Source organism: Cololabis saira, chromosome 4 (assembly GCF_033807715.1).
Source record: "Cololabis saira isolate AMF1-May2022 chromosome 4, fColSai1.1, whole genome shotgun sequence".
In the NCBI taxonomy this organism is placed as follows: Eukaryota; Metazoa; Chordata; class Actinopteri; order Beloniformes; family Belonidae; genus Cololabis; species Cololabis saira.
In genome coordinates this window covers 38,966,761-38,986,193 of record NC_084590.1, presented here as the reverse complement: position 1 = coordinate 38,986,193, position 19,433 = coordinate 38,966,761, and the positions used below count along the sequence as shown (strand labels likewise).

General features: G+C 38.9%; 1 protein-coding gene across 1 annotated transcript in view; it reads right to left on the bottom strand.

Annotated features, from left to right (window-relative positions):
- LOC133441929 (SR-related and CTD-associated factor 4-like) overlaps nt 1-11,483 on the bottom strand; it is a 56,632-nt gene extending 45,149 nt beyond the window's left edge. Inside the window, exons 1-9 of the mRNA XM_061719722.1 lie at nt 11,262-11,483; nt 8,504-8,587; nt 8,093-8,137; nt 7,804-7,965; nt 7,597-7,714; nt 7,336-7,463; nt 7,105-7,251; nt 6,950-7,017; nt 6,535-6,628 (exon numbers count right to left, since the gene is read on the bottom strand). Coding sequence (XP_061575706.1) covers nt 6,535-6,628; nt 6,950-7,017; nt 7,105-7,251; nt 7,336-7,463; nt 7,597-7,714; nt 7,804-7,965; nt 8,093-8,137; nt 8,504-8,587; nt 11,262-11,291 — 876 coding nt within the window. The 5' untranslated portion in view covers nt 11,292-11,483. The remainder of the gene's footprint in view (nt 1-6,534; nt 6,629-6,949; nt 7,018-7,104; nt 7,252-7,335; nt 7,464-7,596; nt 7,715-7,803; nt 7,966-8,092; nt 8,138-8,503; nt 8,588-11,261) is intronic.
- Between the last annotated feature and the right edge of the window lie 7,950 nt (nt 11,484-19,433).

The following is a 19,433-nucleotide window of genomic DNA, read 5'->3' as shown; positions in this document are numbered from 1 at the left end:
CAGTCAGTTCGGTAAACTCTCAGGCTATAAACTGAATCTCAGCAAAAAATGAGCTTTTCCCTACCAATCTTGAATTGCGTGCTTTAGACCTTTCCAATTTTCCCTTTAAAATCGTAAATGACAAATTCTCCTATTTAGGCATATCTGTGACAAGGAAACACAAAGATCTGCTCCAAGAGAATCTTATCTCATTGTTAAATAAGACCAAACAAATCATAACACAATGGTCACCCCTGTTAATGTCTCTTGTGGGTCGCATCAATTCAGTCAAAATGACCAGTCTACCTACATTTTTGTACCTTTTCCAGGCCTTACCACTCTTTATTCCAGTCTCTTGAGTCAGTTATTTCTTCATACTTATGGCGGGGTAAACGGCCACGTTTGAACAAGACTCACCTTGACTCACTCACCTCAGGTGGTCTGGCCCTCCCAAACTTATTATTGGGCTGCTAACCTGTGCTGCCTTGCATTCTGGTCCTTCTACCGTGGCTGCGCTGACTGCCCTGACTGGGTGGCGATGGAGTTACATCCAACTGATAATCTGTCAATTCCTGCCCTACTCGGTTCCTCACCTCCCTTCACTTAAATCAATCAAAAACCCAGTAGTTATACATTCTCTTAGTATTTGGGCCCAATTTAGGAAGTGTTTTGGTTTTCACAGCTTCTCACTTCTTAGCCCCTTTGAATCAAATCACCATCAAACCATCCTGTGAGGACCCCCACCTTCCAGGAATGACACAAGAAGGGTATAATCCGTTTTAAAGATTTGTTCATAGACAACACCTTGGCATCTTTCGAGCAGTTAAGTAGGAAATTCAGCCTCCCAATGTCAAATTTCTTCAGGTATCTACAGGCTAGACATTTTGGTCTTTCCCAGACATCCAGCCCTGGTGCATCAATAGGCTTGACCATAGTTGACAAAGTTCTTGCCACAGACCCACTTAAAAAGGGGCTCATTTCAGCTTTCTATGGCATATTACTGGATCTTAGGAGTGCCCCCACAGATAAACTCAAAGCAGCATGGGAGCAGGACTTAGGGTTCCCCCTATCGGAGGATACCTGGGAGTCCATACTCAAATTGGTTAATTCAACCTCCCTGTGTGCACGTCACTGCTTAATTCAGTTTCAAGTAGTACACAGGGCTCATATTTCCAAAGCAAAGTTATCCTCCATGTACCCAGATATTAGTCCATATTGTGTAAAATAAAAAAATGTGCAAAAGCCTCTCTCATCCATATGTACTGGTCCTGCCCATGTCTAAACAAATACTGGAGGGAAGTCTTTCACACTCTCTCTCCAGTGCTTAAAAATCAGATTAGAATCACAGGAATACATTTAATCCCAAAACCAACTGTAAATTACAAAAAATGTTTGCTTTGGATAAATGTGGTCGGGCAGACTCGTAATTCAACCCTTCCACCATGGTATCAGCTAAATCAAAAGATCTAATTTTTGCCGAAAAGCTCAGTTTTTTTAAACTACACGATATCCGAAGTGTTCCTTTTTATTTACATCTAGTTGCTGTTGAATTTCTTTGGTACAATAATTAAAAATAAAGTGATGTAAACCCCCATTTTTACAATGGAAGTGGATGGGAAAGATGACAGTTTTGTCCGACTTAGCAACAGGGTCATTTCCTCTTCGCCATTTCTATATAAAGCTCATCAGCGATTTAAAAGCACTGTTGCTTGATGAAATATGGACCAGTATTATCAGTTACCTGATAAAAACAGGCCCATGAGGATGAAAACATGGTACCTTGTGTTTAGGGCTGGGCGATTATACGATCTCGATTTGTGATCACGATCAAATTAAGTTCGATCACGGTGATCAGCTGTGGGTATACTTTCTCGATCACGTGCAAAACATGCTGCAGCAAAGTGCACGACAACTGATCACAACCCGCTTTCCTGGCACCGCGCTGTCTGCATTAATTGATCATGCACGACATGCCGCGGCAAGTTGCATGACCATAGGCAGTAAACTAGTCACATCTGCCTCCCCTGCACCGGTGGGAGCAAGCGTGACCAGAGAGAGAATAAAACTACAAGACAACAACAATGGCCGAAGGTGGGAGCAGTGAATTTGAAGTTGACATGGAGGAACATGACATGGAGGTGTCCTCCGAGACTGAAGTCATTGTCGATAAAAAAGGTTACTCAACGTCAGTGGTGTGGCGGTGGTTTGGATATGGCCAAAGTGACACCCACCAGACGAAGCCGGTATGTAAGATATGCCGGCGACTAGTGTCTTCTAAGACTGGCAATACAACGAACCTTTTTAAATCACTTAAAAAAATACCATCCAAGTGACTACTCGGATAGTATGAGAATGCGAGCTCAGCCTGTGCGTTCAGCACGCAGACCTGGTACCAGCGGTGCAGCCACAGGACCGAAACCTCAACAACAATCAATTGTGTCCTCCTTTGCAGCCATTACGCCGAACGAGAAACAGTCCAAAAGGAATAGAGCAATAACATACGCAGACTCTTTTTGCCTAGCCAAGGATATGATGCCGCTCTCAACAGTTGAGCGAACTGGGTTTAAATATCTGCTAAACGTGCTGGACCAGAGGTACGAAATCCCTAGCAGAAAATATTTTTCTCAGACTGCCATCCCACGGCTTTATGAAAAATGCCGTAACAAGTTGGAAACCCGGCACCAAGATATCAAGCATTTCGCGTCGACCACCTCTGACATGTGGTCTAGTCGCACATCTGAGCCCTATTTGAGTCTGACGATACACTACATTGATGAGGAGTGGGCTCTGCAAAGCACATGCCTGCAGACGGTGTATTTTCCGGACGACCACACAGCCGAAATAATTTGCCAGGGACTTGAGGATGCACTGGAATCTTGGGGCCTTACTGAGACAGCGGTGCAAACATCGTCAAGGCCGTAGCTCTGAAAGGATGGACTCGCTTGCAGTGCTTCGGTCACCGGCTAAACACAGCTATTGGTAAATATACCCTAAACGAACTTTTGAAATATATTGTAGCCTATCTTTATTTTTATATTCTTTCTGATGCTATATCACAGTGTAGCAATAGTTGAAAATAAAATGGTAAAATGATTTTAGGTCTGTTAGTAGCCTTGTCTAAATCAAATCAAAACAAATGTTTATAATTTATTTATATTTATTGTACATGGTACAATCATAGTGAAATGCTTGGTCTGACTCCAATGACTGTGTGCTTCAATGAAAAGTAAATAATGAAATTAATTACATTAAAAATAGTAAAATAGATCAGGAAATGATAGTTAAAGTACAACCTCTCACGATAGGTTAGCTTGGCTAGTTTTGCATATTGTTATGATCACCCTCAGACATGAAAACATTTGAAGTATGTAATATCCTCTGCTACTACTTAAATATTAGAGCCTATAATGCCACCTACAGGTTAATAACAAAATAGCATTCTCATTCACTACATTATTCTTATTCACTACAAAGCGCCAATTTATTTTCTTGTTGTTTGAAAAAAAAAAACAGCATTTAAAATTATTATATTGAGTATTTCATAACTGATTGAATCTTTTCTTTCTTTTTTCTTTCATTCTCCTCTAGAGTGCAGTATGAAGGACCGGAGAATTGACAGGGCTGTCAGCATTTGCAAGAAAGTGGTCAGTGCTTTTTCTTACTCGTGGAAAAAGAAAAGAGCACTAGCAACTGCTCAAGATGACCTAGAGCTCCCTAAACACAGGTTAATCACCGAATCTCCTACCAGGTGAGGGTCCCGTCATGCCATGATAGCGCGAGTACTGGAGCAGGAGAAGGCTATTGCAAAAGTGTTGTCTGCTGACAGAAAAAGCAGGCACCTCGTTCCCACATGGCAAGATGTTGAGGTATTGGAATCTGTCCGCAAGGCCCTAAATCCACTTGCAGACTTCACTAACGCCCTTTCTGGTGAAGCATATGTCAGTGTCTCATGTGTGAAACCGGTCCTTCAGCTTTTCAATGAGGAAGTCTTGAAGCCAGAAGATGATGACGCAGAGCTTACCAAGGCCATCAAGACTGCTGTCATTACATATTTGAACGAGAAATTCAGTGATGATGCTACTGATGACCTCCTAAGCATGGCGACCCTTGTTGATCCTCGCTTTAAGACCCACTACATCCAGGCTGACAAAGGCTGTGCGGGTCAATCCGGTCTTGCAGATACTGGATGAATGGAAGAGCTCACAGTCTAGCTCTAGCCCTAATGCTCAATCAGAAGCATCAATTTCAGCTGCACCAGTCATCCACAAAAAGACACTTGGCAGCTTTTTCAAAAGGCCAGTTGCTACTGCTGGCCTCACAGACCACCAGGCTGTTGAGGCTGAACTGAACAGTTACTTGCAATCTGCAAATGCAGACAGTAGGGCTGTGCGATTAATCGATTTTAAATCTAAATCGGATTTATTAATCAAAATCGATGTTAAAAAAGGAAAATCGGAAAATCGATTTTCCTTTTTTGCAGCTGGCTGCATTACAGACAGAGCTCGTCTAGTCATCTTTGTTTGGTCAAGAAAATTGTAAATGTTGTCACTTTACTAAACTCAAGGAGGATTTACAGTGTCTTTCAATTGCACTTCACTCCCAATAGGGAAATTTGTTTGCTATTTTTCTTTAAAAATAAAGATAAAATATTTGAAACAATTTATTCCATTGTCTTTTGTAGTTTTACCAAAAAAAATCGAAAATCGGGGTTTCAGAGAAAAAAAATCGGGATTTTATTTTTGTCCAAAATCGCCCAGCCCTAGCAGACAGTGACACCAATCCTCTGGAATGGTGGAAGACCCACTGTACAGCATACCCCAAGGTGAGCCTTGTTGCAAAGCGGTACCTTTGCATACCTGCCACTAGCTCGCCCTCAGAGAGAGCTTTTAGCACAGGTGGCAATATTGTTACCTGCCACAGGACAGCTTTAAAGCCAGATGCTGTGGACAGACTTGTCTTTCTGGCCAAAAACCTCACAATAGATCCTGAATGATGTGCACTAGATTCAGTTTAGTCCTTGCATGGCACTGACTACTTGTTAATATATTTGCACTTTTTCCAGTTGGTAAAACTGTTTGTTTACATTTTTGAATACTGATCAAGGAGGTTTTGCTGCCCGCTAATACAATTTGATGTGAGATGTCAGAGCTGTTTTTTTTTTCAATACCTGTTACCTATGAATCAGAGTTGTTGATAAGGAATACTTACTACTACTGTAGTCATTTCTATTTATAGATTTAGATTTAAGATATTTGCTTGGTGTTCTGAGTGCTGTGTTAATTCACAATTCTGCAGATTTTGCATTTCACTTCCCTCTAGGAAGCACAACTGTTTGTTTACATTTTGAATATTGACTATGGTGGAGATTTTGGTGGCTGCTAAAATAATTTGATGTGAACTGTCAGAGTTGTTTGTTTGTTTGACTATCCATGTTGCATATGAATACCTAAGTTAAACAATATTAGTGGCTTGATATTCTGTGCACTGTTTTTGTTCACAGTTCTGCAGGTTTTACAGTTCACTCACTTGCACTTTTTTGGTTGGTTTACATTTTAAATGATCATGAACATTTTTTTTTGTCTGCTAAAACTACTTGAAACTTTTTTAAACTGCTTAAAACTACCTGTTTGTTGTGCCATTTTCTATATGGCTCTTGTTAAAACATGCTACTTGCTTTATTTGTTAATAATAAAAAAAAATAATCTCTGGTTTCTTTCCATTTTATTTCAGAAGGGAGGGAGGATCTTCTGATTTAAAAAATCGAGATCATTCAATATGGGAAAAAAAATCGTGATCACTTTTTTTGCCATAACGCCCAGCCCTAATTGTGTTCCATTTGACACTACACAAGTACAACCAAAATAACTGCTCTACTCTAAGACGATGAACAGGACATCCAATAATATGGCAAAATTAATTTGTATTTGTTTTGTTTTGTTTTTTTTTTTAATAAGGCAAATTCTCTCAGAAAATAAATAAAAAGGCATTTTGTTCGAGACCCCAAACTGGATGGTAGTTTGTTTTAAGTACTGATGCAGAAAGTCATGTGAACTTAATACTTGTGAATGAGCCCCAATGTTTTGAGGGGAAATAAATGACTTCTGTTCTGATAAATGCATGCATTTTTTTTTCCATAGCAACATTTTGAGCTAAATTCTGTGGCACTATAGGTTAAAGACATTTTCCCATAAAGGATCCAACCCTACGTATTGCAGGATTTTTTAGCAGCTATCACAACCCATTATGATTTGTTAGCAGCTATCACAACCCATTATGATTTGTTAGCAGCTATCACAACCCATTATGATTTGTTCATTATCCCCTTCACCAAAGAGATGACGATTGGAAACCATGAAAAATGATTTTCCATATATACTTTTAGTTTTGAACTGTTAAAGGAAGAAAAAAGTATCAGAGATAAACTAGAGATTTTGTGATTTAAAAAATACTTTTGTCTATATTACCGGTACCTTAAAAAAAATCCTAAAGGAAACACTGATGATGCAAACATTTTAGTAACTCTATTAAATTAAAATATTTCAAATAAAGAAATACCTTTATATCCCCAGCTTGCCTCAGCATATCAGGATGAACATTTGTGTCGAGCATCTGTCCAGGATATTGATTTGATGCATTTTCCGGAACGCAGCTATAAAGATAAAACACATACTAGGCATTACAAACAGATGCAATCAATTGCATTAAGATCCAATGACAACTTCTCCAGTCAATGTTTGGCGAATGAGATGGCACATCACACACAAAAGGCACAGAAGTCTTTATAGTTAGTTTTTTCATAAGGTACATGAAGCAAATATGTTGCATTGTCTTAAATAGCAACGGGTGGGAGAAAGTGAGTGTGTTGATATTTACAAAAAAAACCTTCAGCTGTAACTCAAAGAATTAACCAGAATTTTGTTGTTCATTAGGCTATACACCATTCAGTTTAACTACCTTTCCTCATACTTACTGGGACTGAATGTGGCTTTCTGGAACATCGTCAGGTTCATCATCGTAGTCAAATCGATCAAGGAGTTTCTAAGGAGATAGGTGCTAAATTAGTAACTTCACAAAAAAGTATATCATCAAACAAAGTTATGTTGAGATACCAAATAATGCCATTACCTCAGCTAAAGAGCTTTTCTTTTCAGTTTTTGTGCTGTTAAAATTGAACTGAGTTGCTGGTATCTGAGATGAATTTGGCACATTTCCAATGCTGGTAGGCAGAACTGTCTTATCTGCCTGCTGAAAGTTCTGGAGCATCTTCTGCAGCTGGTGGAGAATGATAAAGGTAATTGAGAACTAATAATTTCCAAATAAACACTGAAGCACCTAAAAAAATGAATTATTTCTTACTTCGTGGGGAGATTGGAACAGCTGGGCTACAGCAGCTAAGGCATCAGCACTAGGTAGCTGGGGCTCAGCAGGGACAAGAGGAGCAGTAGCACCAGGAGGTTGACCATCTGGTTTGGAGCTAGCAGGGACTGTGCCGACACACACAAAAAAAAAGTATATTTTAAAATGGCAAAAAACAATACTGATAAAAGTTCAAGCATCAACATAACAGTCACTACATTTAATACTCGATTACAAATTCATCAAATGTACTTTTATTACCTTCCACAGCAGAAAGAGGTGCAATGACACCATTAACCATATCCATCAGAGGCTGAAGAATGCCCATGTCGAACACACCATTCTTCTGCCACAGGTTTAGGACGCGAAGTATCTTATTCTAATGAGAACAAAAATGTCATCTACTTAGATTCTTCAAATCCTTCAATTTAAATAACATAATATTGAAAGCATGGAGAAAGAAAATACCTTATCATCTTCTGGACAACGATAAAGGTTTTGGAAGGTATCTGTGAAGTTTTTCAAGAATCTGGGTCCAAAAACATCCTTGTCTACCCCAAACTGGTGGCGTGACTGTCGCACAATGGAATCAACCACATATAAACCAGGGACTTTTAAATCTGGTTTGCACTGAAGAAGAGAAAAAAAGGGAAAAAGATATTTCAGTTGTCCCATCACAGTTTGTATTAGTACAATGCACCGAGCTCAAATGCTTATATTTTACTAAGCATACAGTAAAAGGCTTAATGATACGTACCTTCTTGATGAACTTTTCAACAATCTGGACAACATGTTTATAAAGCTAATTAAAGACAGAAACAAAAACTATTATTCATAAAGAAACATTTAATGTCAGAACAATTCTAAGATAGTGTCTTAATGATCCCTGCCTCACAGAAAACTTTTTTTTTAATAAAGCCTTGCAGTTGTAGTCATTTTATTTAACTTTAAGCAAAAATGTTGTTGGGAAAAAAATAAATAAATAAAAATCTGTGTGAAGGTACAAATAAATAATATACCAAGTACAAATTATTAGATGATTTAAGTTTCTGTCTCATTTATTTTGTATAAAAATGTCTCATATGTAAACTCCTGTTTGTTGTGATTGACAGAGTTGACGGTGCAAGTATTCGTGGAAGAAAAAGAATCTTGAAAAATTTAAATGTACCTTTATAGCTTTGATGGCTGATTTTGTAATGGACATCATTTTGGCACGGGATATTGGAGGCTTCATGTCAATCATGGAAAACAGCTGAGGAGTTTTGGAAAGGACATTTTGATTAGTTGATATCAGAAGTGGTGTAAATTGGTCTACAATGAATCAGAAATCTTGTAGAGTTCCTTCCACAAAAATAAAACATTTGACACTACCACATTTTTGTGCAAAAAGACCCAACAGAAAATTCAATAACAGTGAACACTCACTAAATCTCACCAATAAGATATAGAAATTCTATTCACTCATGCATGACATTTAAATGTTATAACATGAAATATGTATCTGCAAAAAGAACAAACAAAAACTTGGAAAAACTTGTTCATGCATTCATTTTCAGTAGGTTGGATTATTGCAATGGCATCTTTACAGGCCTTAACAAGAAATCAATCAGGCAGCTGCAGCTGATCCAGAACGCTGCTGCCAGAGTCCTTACAAACACCAGGAAACTGGACCACATTACACCGGTCATGAAATCACTACACTGGCTTCCAGTGAGTCAAAGGATAGAGTTTAAAATCTTACTGCTGGTCTACAAAGCACTGAATGGTCTTGGACCAAAATACATGGTTGATCTGTTAGTTCCCTATGAAGACCTGAAGAACAGAGGGACTGTGGGGGGATCAGTCACTCAGTCTAACCAACAACAAACTCGACTGTGCATAACCAGGACAGTGCAATAACTTTGTACAATATTACATGACACTTTGCTATCCCTATAATTCTTTTTATGGCACCGCAATTTTTTTTACTTTTACCTTTTACTTTTATTTGTATCTTTATTTTTCTTATATTTTTATCTTTATATGGGTATTTGGCTTTTGGGGTGTTTGATTTGTAAATGACAGTGCTATGAGTGAGATGGAGATGTCAATTTCCCCGAGGGAACCTCCCAAAGGGATTAATAAAGTCGTCTTAATCTGAAGCACCCAGACCCCTGAGGTTCATCTGGATCTGGTTTATTGTTTGTCCCAAGAACCAGAACCAGAACCAAGCAAGGTGAGGCAGCGTTCAGTTATTCTGCTCCTCACCGGTGGAACAAACTAACTTAGCTACTCTTAAATTAAATACTTACCTGCTGTACTCTACTGCCCTTACTTTTTAACAACTTGTGCTTTTAATATTTTACCTCTTTTCTTCTCATTTTATTTGTTATTTACCGTTTTATTGCGTCTGGCCGCTTTTAATGTTGATGTAAAGCACTTTGAATTACCATGTGTTGAATTGTGCTATACAAATAAACTTGCCTTGCCTAATAAAAGCATAAACAATCACCTCCCACTCAGATTTTGACAATAATTTCTGAAGTTTGGTAACATTTCTAAGCTGAAAGAAGCAATTCCTAGTTGATACTCTAGAATAATGTTTAAAAGAGTAATAAATAAATACATAGAAATAAACTTGCCTTGCCTACAACACACACTAACTTTATTAAAAAGAGTTGTTTTGCAGAAGTGTCAAGTAACGAAGTATTTGTACTTAAGTAGAAATTTGGGTTATCTATACTTCACTGGAGTCATTATTTTTCAGACGACTTTTTACTTTTACTCCTTAGATTTTCACGCAATTATCTGTACTTTTTACTCCTTACATTTTAAAAACAGCCTCGTTACTCTATTTCAGGGGTGTCCAAAGTCGGTCCTCGAGGGCTGCAGTCCTGCATGTTTTAGGTGTCTCCCTGCATCAACACACCTGATTCTAATTAACGGTCGTCACCACCTTGTCATCAAAGTCTGGATAGTTCTGTTGATGACCAAGCTCCTTGTATCACGGTTTGATAAAAAAAGGGAAACATCTAAAACATGCAGGACTGCGGCCCTCAAGGACCGACTTTGGACACCCCTGCTCTATTTCATTTCTGCCTTAAAAAAAAAACTATCCAGTTAAATTGCGCCATCCGGATAGAGTGAATTTGGTTGTTTCAGATGTTCTTGTCCAGTTTTGTTCTTACATCCGTTGCCCTCAGATTCCTGCAACTAAACTTGGATGTACATTCCAATAAAGGTTAGGATAAATGATAACATGCCTCTGAAGTTTGACTTTTTGCACCATTACAATACTTATAGGCAACTAGTCATCATATCTCCTGCTCTCTGAAACACATGTTAATGCTCAATAGTACACATATATGGTTCTTTAATATATTTGCATTATACTAAGATACATTCATTTTCAATGGCTTTTTTCCCCCTTACATTACTTTTACACTTTAAGTAGTTTTGAAACCAGTACTTTTACTTGAGTAAAAAACTTGAGTTGATACTTCAACTTCTACAGGAGTATTTTTAAACTCTAGTATCTATACTTCTACCTGAGTAATGAATGTGAATACTTTTGACACCTCTGTCGTTTTGACACTAGTGATGTGTGACTTATCGAATGCGTTGAACCTAAATTAACTCCGGCATTACTATCCAGTACAAAAGAACCCAAACAAATATGACGTATAACTTCAATTTGAAGTAAATTGCATGTTCAGAAACGTGATTGACCTCGGGGAGTTTGGTTAACACAGTAAAAGAGCAGCAGGCCGCCCCGGACTGCGGTAATAAATACAACCAAAACACACTAAACAGCATGACACTTTCAGCCTAAAATAGTCACGACGGGGGTTTGAAGCAGAAACTAGGTACAATTTCAATTCAGATTGTCCGAGTAATCCTTCATAAGGTGGCGTTAGCTTCGGGATTTAGCATGTGATCAACTTTACCTCCATGTTGAACGCGTTCACCGCGTCCATGTCGGTGTTCGGTCGTGGAAACCACACCAACTATCACGTACGATTCTGTTACCTTAACAAAGATAAATTATTTCCATGTATACGACTGACAACGTCGCAATAAGGAAAGTAAAACAAGGGTTTAGTTGTTTTTGTTGGTGTTAGCAGTGGCTGTGCTAAGCGGCGCTAGCCTCCACCCTGCAGACGACGGCCGTGACGTCAGCGGTTGCTTCTTCTTCGTCTGTTTTCATTGCCGTTACATCGCAATGTTGTTGTTTTTTTTTTCTTTGAAACAGGTTTACAAACAGTAATGGCATGATGGTATCATCAGTACTCGAGTTGTAAAAAAAAATCAGGGGGGATGGTGGATTTTATCATATGGGGATTTGTCTTATTTCTAGTTAAAATGTCTGATTTTAGTAAAAAAAAAATCTCATTACACTTAAAACAAGACTAAATCTTGTCCCACTGGCAGATTTTCCTACTTAGTTCAAGTGAAAATGTACTTGAAACAGGTGAAAATTGTCAAATAAGTTATTTTTCTGGTGTTATTTTTCTGGTGATGACTCTAAATGTTGAAATAGCAGTAAAACCACATTCATTGATGAAATTACATAAGGGATGAAAAGGGGGGATGGCAGTTTTACAGGGGGGTGATTTGGACCGTTTTTATTTCAGGGAGGATGCCATCCCCCCTCATACCCCCTCAACTCCAGTACTGGGTATAATGTGGTATAATGCATGATGGTATAATGTATAAAGCACGTAGGTAGGCAACAGACAGTACACAAAGTAAAATAGAGAGTCAAAGGAAATATGGAAATTAAATGATGAAATTAAATAATACAAATAAAAAAAATAAAGAAAATAAATTAAAAGAAGAGAGCTAGGGGTAGAATGGAATAGAATAGAATAGAATAGAATAGAATAGAATAGAATAAGCTGTATTGGTCAGGTATGAACATGCCAGACAGGGATTTTTTTTTTTTTTTCGCTCACTGAACCCAGATTTAAACAGACCTTGAATGTCTTAAAAACAAGCAGTTAAACCGCATAAACGGACCAATTATCTCTTTTCCACGCCATGACTTGAAGTTTTCGACATTAATTTGTTTTAAAAACACCATCTTTATCAGATTTTCGGAAGTACATCAAAAATAACGGGTCAATACATTTTTCGCCGTTGGTCGGATGGCGTAAACAGGCGAATGAGCGGCCGTATGGAGCCAAATCAGGGCCAAAAGTTTTGCTAATTTGAAAATAAAATTTGAACCTGAAATTTTTTTTTTACAGTTTCAGTTTTATTTTTTTTCAGTATCAGATCTTTTTTTCAGTTTCAAATCTTTTTATTTCAGTTTCAAATCTTTTTTTCAGTTACAAATCTTTTTTTTTCAGTTTCACGTCTTTTTTTTCAGTTTCACATCTTTTTTTTTCAGTTTCACTTCTTTTTTTTTCAGTTACAATTTTTTTTTCAGGTTCAGACTTTTGGCCCGGATCTGGCGTGGGGGGCGTGGCATCAACTGAGAGGGGCGTGGCATCATGAGTGACAGCAGAACAGAGAAGGCGGGGGACCTTCCTCAGTCATGTTGCCTTCAGGAAACGTAGGTTGCAGAAGTTATCAGTAGAAGTATGAATCAACACTGTATATACACCATATTCACGTGATTGGCAGTGGAAAAAACTGATATTAGTGACACATTTCTGTTTAAAAAGCTGTTTTAGACCGTACTTGGCACCAATCGCAGTATAAAAGCAATAAACTATGCCAGACTGTACAGTTCAACAGCCACACTTTAAAGTTTGACATTTCCCACTTCTACATACTACCAAGTACGGTCTAAAACAGCTTTTTAAACAGAAATGTGTCACTAGTATCCGTTTTTTCCACTGCCAATCACGTGAATATGGTGTATATACAGTGTTGATTCATACTTCTACTGATAACTTCTGCAACCTACGTTTCCTGAAGGCAACATGACTGAGGAAGGTCCCCCGCCTTCTCTGTTCTGCTGTCACTCATGATGCCACGCCCCTCTCAGTTGATGCCACGCCCCCCACGCCAGATCCGGGCCAAAAGTCTGAACCTGAAAAAAAAATTTGTAACTGAAAAAAAAAGAAGTGAAACTGAAAAAAAAAGATGTGAAACTGAAAAAAAAAGACGTGAAACTGAAAAAAAAAGATTTGTAACTGAAAAAAAGATTTGAAACTGAAATAAAAAGATTTGAAACTGAAAAAAAGATCTGATACTGAAAAAAATAAAACTGAAACTGTTAAAAAAAAATTTCAGGTTCAAATTTTATTTTCAAATTAGCAAAACTTTTGGCCCTGATTTGGCTCCATACGGCCGCGGCAAACGGAAAAGGCCGAATGTTGCCGGAAAAAGCCGAATGAGGCCGGAAAAAAACGAATGAAGCCGGAAAAGCCGAATGAGAGGCGGCGATGTAAACAAGAAGCCTCCTCTGCCAAGTTGTCACGCACACACACACAAAAAATAAATATTTTTTTTTATTTTGTATTATTATTAGTCTTCTATCCCGTCATTGACACACTTGTTGGGGCCTGTAACAAACGCTTCTCAGAAGAAGCAATACAAAAAGTGTAGATGCTGTGTTAAACTGCGACGCCGATGGCGCAACTGCGGTCAAGCCAGCCGTCATTCGTACTTACGTGGTCAAATCAGCCGCTCCTAAATTTCATGTGCGCTCTTTACGGCAAATGAATGAAAGCGGCTCAAAAACAGAAAGATATGAAGTAGGCTACTGAGTTTGAGATAATGCAGATATGTTTTTTTCATAGATTTCTTTCATTACCTTGATTACACCCAGACTTCCACGGTAATATTTACACACTCTTACTGTAAAAGAAAAGGATGAAACACTTTTCTTTGTTAATATTTCAATATTTATACAGTAAAATTGTTTGAAATTCACTGTGCCTGTAGTGATTGTAGTTGTGAAGACGGCTATGAGGAATTGGGTGAAATTATGGGAGAATTCATTTTTATAGTCCCTGCAAAACAGAAGCTGAAGTAAAAAAAAGAAAAGTGTTTCATCCTTTTCTTTTACAGTAAGAGTGTGTAAATATTACGGTGGAAGTATGGGTGTAATCACGGTAATGATAATGAAAAAAACATATCTGCATTCAGAGCCGTCTGGGAGATTTGTGAGGCCCTGTGCGAAATGGCCGGGGGGGGGGGGCCTCGCAAAATTTTGGGGTTTTTCGGATCGGATCAGTGTCTATATGCGCAATTTTAACTCTCCATTTAGCAAAATACTGGATACCTTCCCCTGCCTCATCATCATCTCGGCGTGCCTCGACGCGGGGCCCCGCGGCTGCTTAAGACCCAGTCGGATCGGTGATTTTTGTAACAAATTTATCAAACGAGCTTTTTAAAGAGGCATTAAACACTTTCATTTTCTTTAGTTTTTTTCTTTTTTCATTCCCTGATGGAAATTTCCTGAATCTGTCTCGTTCTCTCGACATTGTGTGACAGTTTGTTACACACTCCACCCGTCTCGATCAGAGCACCTTGTGTCTGCGCTTGGTCTGACGCAGTTGTATTCAGTACTCGACTTGTAAAAAAAAATCAGGGTGGATGGTGGATTTTATCATATGGGGACAGATAATTTGTGCTGATTACAAATAATATTATATATTACAAATAATAGCAGTGACCAAAACACCTGCAGAAATACTGCAGGAATGACATAGCAGCAGTTAAATGCAGCCTTCTGTAAGCTTTAAATATCCACTGGGCTTACATCAAATACATCAAAACACATAAATAAATAAAAGTTTTCTGAACTTATCAATATGACTCTGTCCTTCACAGGATAAGTAACATGGATCACTGCAAAAACTCAAAATCTTAACAAGAATATTCGTCTTATTTCTAGTTAAAATGTCTAATTTTAGTAAAAAAAATCTCATTACACTTAAAACAAGACTCATCACTGGAAAAAACTTCAATTTTCACCTGTTTCAAGTAGATTTTCACTTGAAATAAGTACAAAAATCTGCCAGAGGAACAAGATTTTTTTTGCTTGTAATAAGAAGATAAATCTTGTCCCACTGGCAGATTTTTCTACTTATTTCAAGTGAAAATTTACTTGAAACACGTGAAAATTGTCAAATAAGTTATTTTTCTGGTGTTATTTTTCTGGTGATGACTCTAAATGTTGAAATAGCAGTAAAACCACATCCATTGATGAAATGACATAAGGGATGGAAAGGGGGGATGGCAGTTTTACAGGGGGGATGATTTTGACTGTTTTTATTTCAGGGGGGGATGCCATCCCCCCTCATCCCCCCTCAACTCGAGTACTGGTTGTATTGAACAACAGACACGCGCATCATTGCACATATATTTATTGATATGCACAGACTAGTACACATTTAGGTGTGTAATGGAACGTGACTGTTGATATTTATAAGGGAAAGAAGGAAAAAAAACAGCCCTTGGCCCTTATCATCTATACCAGGGGTGTCCAAAGTCGGTCCTCGAGGGCCGGTGTCCTGCATGTTTTAGATGTCTCCTTGCTTTAACACACCTGATTCAAATTAACGGTCGTCACCATTGCCATCAAGGTCTGGACAACTCTATTGGTGACGCAGCTTTTATCACGGTGTGCTGAAGCAGGGAAATATCTAAAACCTGCAGGACACCGGCCCTCGAGGACCGACTTTGGACATCCCTGGTCTATACAAAGCCAGCACCATTTTATTTCTGACGCTCCGTTGGGCTTGCAGAAAATATTTACCAGTATGACCCACAGAAGCGCTAGAGCGCCATCTACTGACCAGGAAGGGTAAATTCCCACTGTATGTAAGTCTTTTTAGTTAGTTCAGCTCTCAATAAGGTCACTTAAAAATAAAAATGGGGGGGTGGGGGGCACTTTTTTATGTTAAAACACATAAATGACAATATTTCTCTGGAAAAACTCTGGACCTGCTGCAATTTGCCTACAAGTCATGTCTGGAGGTTCAAGTTCAAATCAAGTTGACTTTATTAGTACCCGTAGGTAGATTTGTTTTGCAGTAGATAGAAGAAGGCATCTCACACACAATCTTTACAGTCATTCATTTGACACAGGACAAATACAGAGAACAGGTTTACGACAACACAAGACAGACATGGCAGGTACTCACAATGCTCACTGAACAGGATAAAAGTAGATATTGCCCACAAGGCAAAGAACAATAAATAGAGGTAAAACCAAGGTCAGGGTTTCTAATAAATAGAAATAAATAACTTAAAAGCAGGATAGACCTCAGCAATAAATAAAATGTGTTAAGATTTGTTTAAAAGAGAGACAGCAGCAGGGACAAAGCTGTTCCTATAGCGTGTGGTCCTAGTTCTCAGGACTATGAATCTGCGTCCTGATGGCAGTAGCTGGCACTCACTCGCTAAGGGATGTGAGGCATCATTTGAAATGGAGCTGGCGAGCTGCTGCAACTGCTTCACGTACAAGACTCCAGGCCCAGCTGTGTTTCCCCAATCAGCCGACCTGACCATTTAATGACCTGGTTGAGTGAGCTCCTTTCTTTTCGGGGCAGGTTTCCGAACCATGATGCTAGTGAAAAAGTTTAAACAGATTGAATAAAAGCATGATAAAAAAAAAGTGTCATTATGGTCCGCGGGCTGAAGAGCCAAAGCGGGAAACACCACGTCACTCGTACAAACAACTCAGCAGACCGGTTTCCCTCACCTCACATGTGATGAAGGTGTTTCAGAAGCTGGTTCTGACCCTCCTGCGGTTGGAGGTCAGGACATCTCTGGACCTGCTGTAGGTTAAGGTAGATTCTACCATAAAACAACTCTGAAACTCATCATTTCAGTAGGATTATCTTTCTGGACATCTTCACGTTTTATGACGGCTGATACAGTTTGTTCCTGCCCCATTTCAATGGTATTTGCAGGATATCTAAAAATAAGTAAATACAAAATGGAATTAGACCAATTATAACAAGTGAATGTGTACTGTTTGTTTGAATATCTATGACACATTAAAGAAAGTGTTAGGGTGAAAATGTTTAACTCTTCATGCCTTTTTAACATTCCATGCCATCCACTTTCTTTGATTTGTTATTCCTCAGTATCTTTTATTTTACAGGTCAAATATAACAATCAATATATTGATACATTCATCTGTGTTTACCTATAACTGAATGGAAATAGAAATGTTGAAACAAAATTGACAATTTTATTTTAAGAGTAGTTTAAGAGTGTTTGTTCGGTGGTCATATTTTCCACTGCTTTGCATCTTCTTTCAGCTGGGAAACTGAGCAGATCAAAAGTTGTCATCTCCAAAATGAAATGTTTTCCTTTTCCTCATGAACGTCGATCTCAGCTCACATTTCAGAACGTTAGCTGGTATCAAGGCGACCTTGTTGTGTGTCCACTGACCAGGCTAGAAGACTCGGACACGATCTGAGGTTTATGACAAGAAAATCTCTGCAGTTTGTCTACAAGCAGAGCCGGATTAAATAAATGGACTACACTAGGCAGACTGTGATTTTTGGGCCCCCCTCCATCGATGTTATTTATGAAATCTTAAACTTACCAAAGTTACTAATAAAAGTTAATTCACATTTTACATAGCATAGTCATAGTCAAGTTGGTTCTTTGTATTCCAAAATAAGTCATGTGTTGTATATTAAACAGTCTATCAGACTATTTTTAGATTTTTATTATTTATACGTTATAACAACGCTCTATTAAATGCTATTAAATTATCCTTATCTTATCGATTGTGAGCATTTTGCCGAAAATCTTAATTAAATGTGACCAATAGAATTTGCAGTAAGACAAAGTGTGCTGTAGTATGTATGTCTGTATGTGTATATGTATGTATGTGTATGCGTATGCAGAGCCGTCTGGGAGATTTGCGAGGCCCTGTGTGAAATGGCCAGGGGGGCAAAATTTTTGGGTTTTTCGGGTCGGATCGGGTGTCTATATGCGCAATTTTAACTCTCCAATTAGCAAAATACTGGATACCTTCCCCTGCCTCATCATCATCTGGGCTTACCTCGACGCGGGGCCCCATGGCTGCTTGAGACCCGGGCGGATCGGTGATTTTTGTAACAAATTTATCAAACGTGCCTTTCAGAGAGACATTAAACTCTTCCATTTTCTTTTGTTTTTTTCTTTTTTAATCCCCTGATGGAAATTTCCTGAATCTGGCTCGTTCTCTCGACATTGTGTGACAGTTTGTTCCAACTCCACCCGTCTGGATCAGAGCAGCTTGTGTCTGCGCTTGGTCTGATCAGTTGTATTGAACAACAGACACGCGTCATCATTGCACATATATTTATTGATATGCACAGACTAGTACACATTTAGGTCTGTAATGGAACGTGACTGTTGATATTTATAAGGAAAAAAAAAAAAAAATTGGGGAAAAAAAAAAAACGGCCCATAGCGCCAGGCCCCTTGGGGCGCCAGGCCCCTTGGGGCGCCAGGCCCCTTGGGGCGCCAGGCCCCGTGCGTTCGCACGGTTCGCACATCCCTTGCGGCGGCCCTCTGCGTATGTATCCGTATATGTATGTATACTAAATATAGTAATAATGCACATATATATATGCCTTAGGTTTTTACCGGCATGTTATCAACCATTAATATGTGTGCAGACAAAAAAAAAAAAAAAAATTTTGTCCCTCTGTCTGGGCCCCCCCCCTGTCGGGCCCTAGGCACGTGCCTAGTCTGCCTTTGCGTTAATCCGGCTCTGTCTACAAGTCACGTCTGGAGGTGGACGATGCCCTCATCTTCCTGCTGCTGAGAGCTCACTCAGATCTAGATGTTGGTGGCAGCACTGTGAGAATCACTTTCCGGGGGTTTGTGTACTGCTTTCAACACTATGCAGGCAATGTTGATGAGTGAGAAGATGCAGCTGATGATCACGGACACCTTCATGATCTCCTGCATTGCTATTTGGTTGACAGGCATCAGATCATCCACCTGGGTGGTGTTCTGTTGGATGTAACGGGCAATGGTAAGATCCTGATTCCTGACAACTTCATACACCTGTGACTTTCAGTGTGACCCCAGGTCACACTGAAAGTCACAGGTGTATAAAATGTACAGTACATGTTGAGGAGGGTGTTACGTTATTCTAAGCGTATTTATCTTAAAATAACGAGGTAGAGAGAGAGTGACTTGCCGTT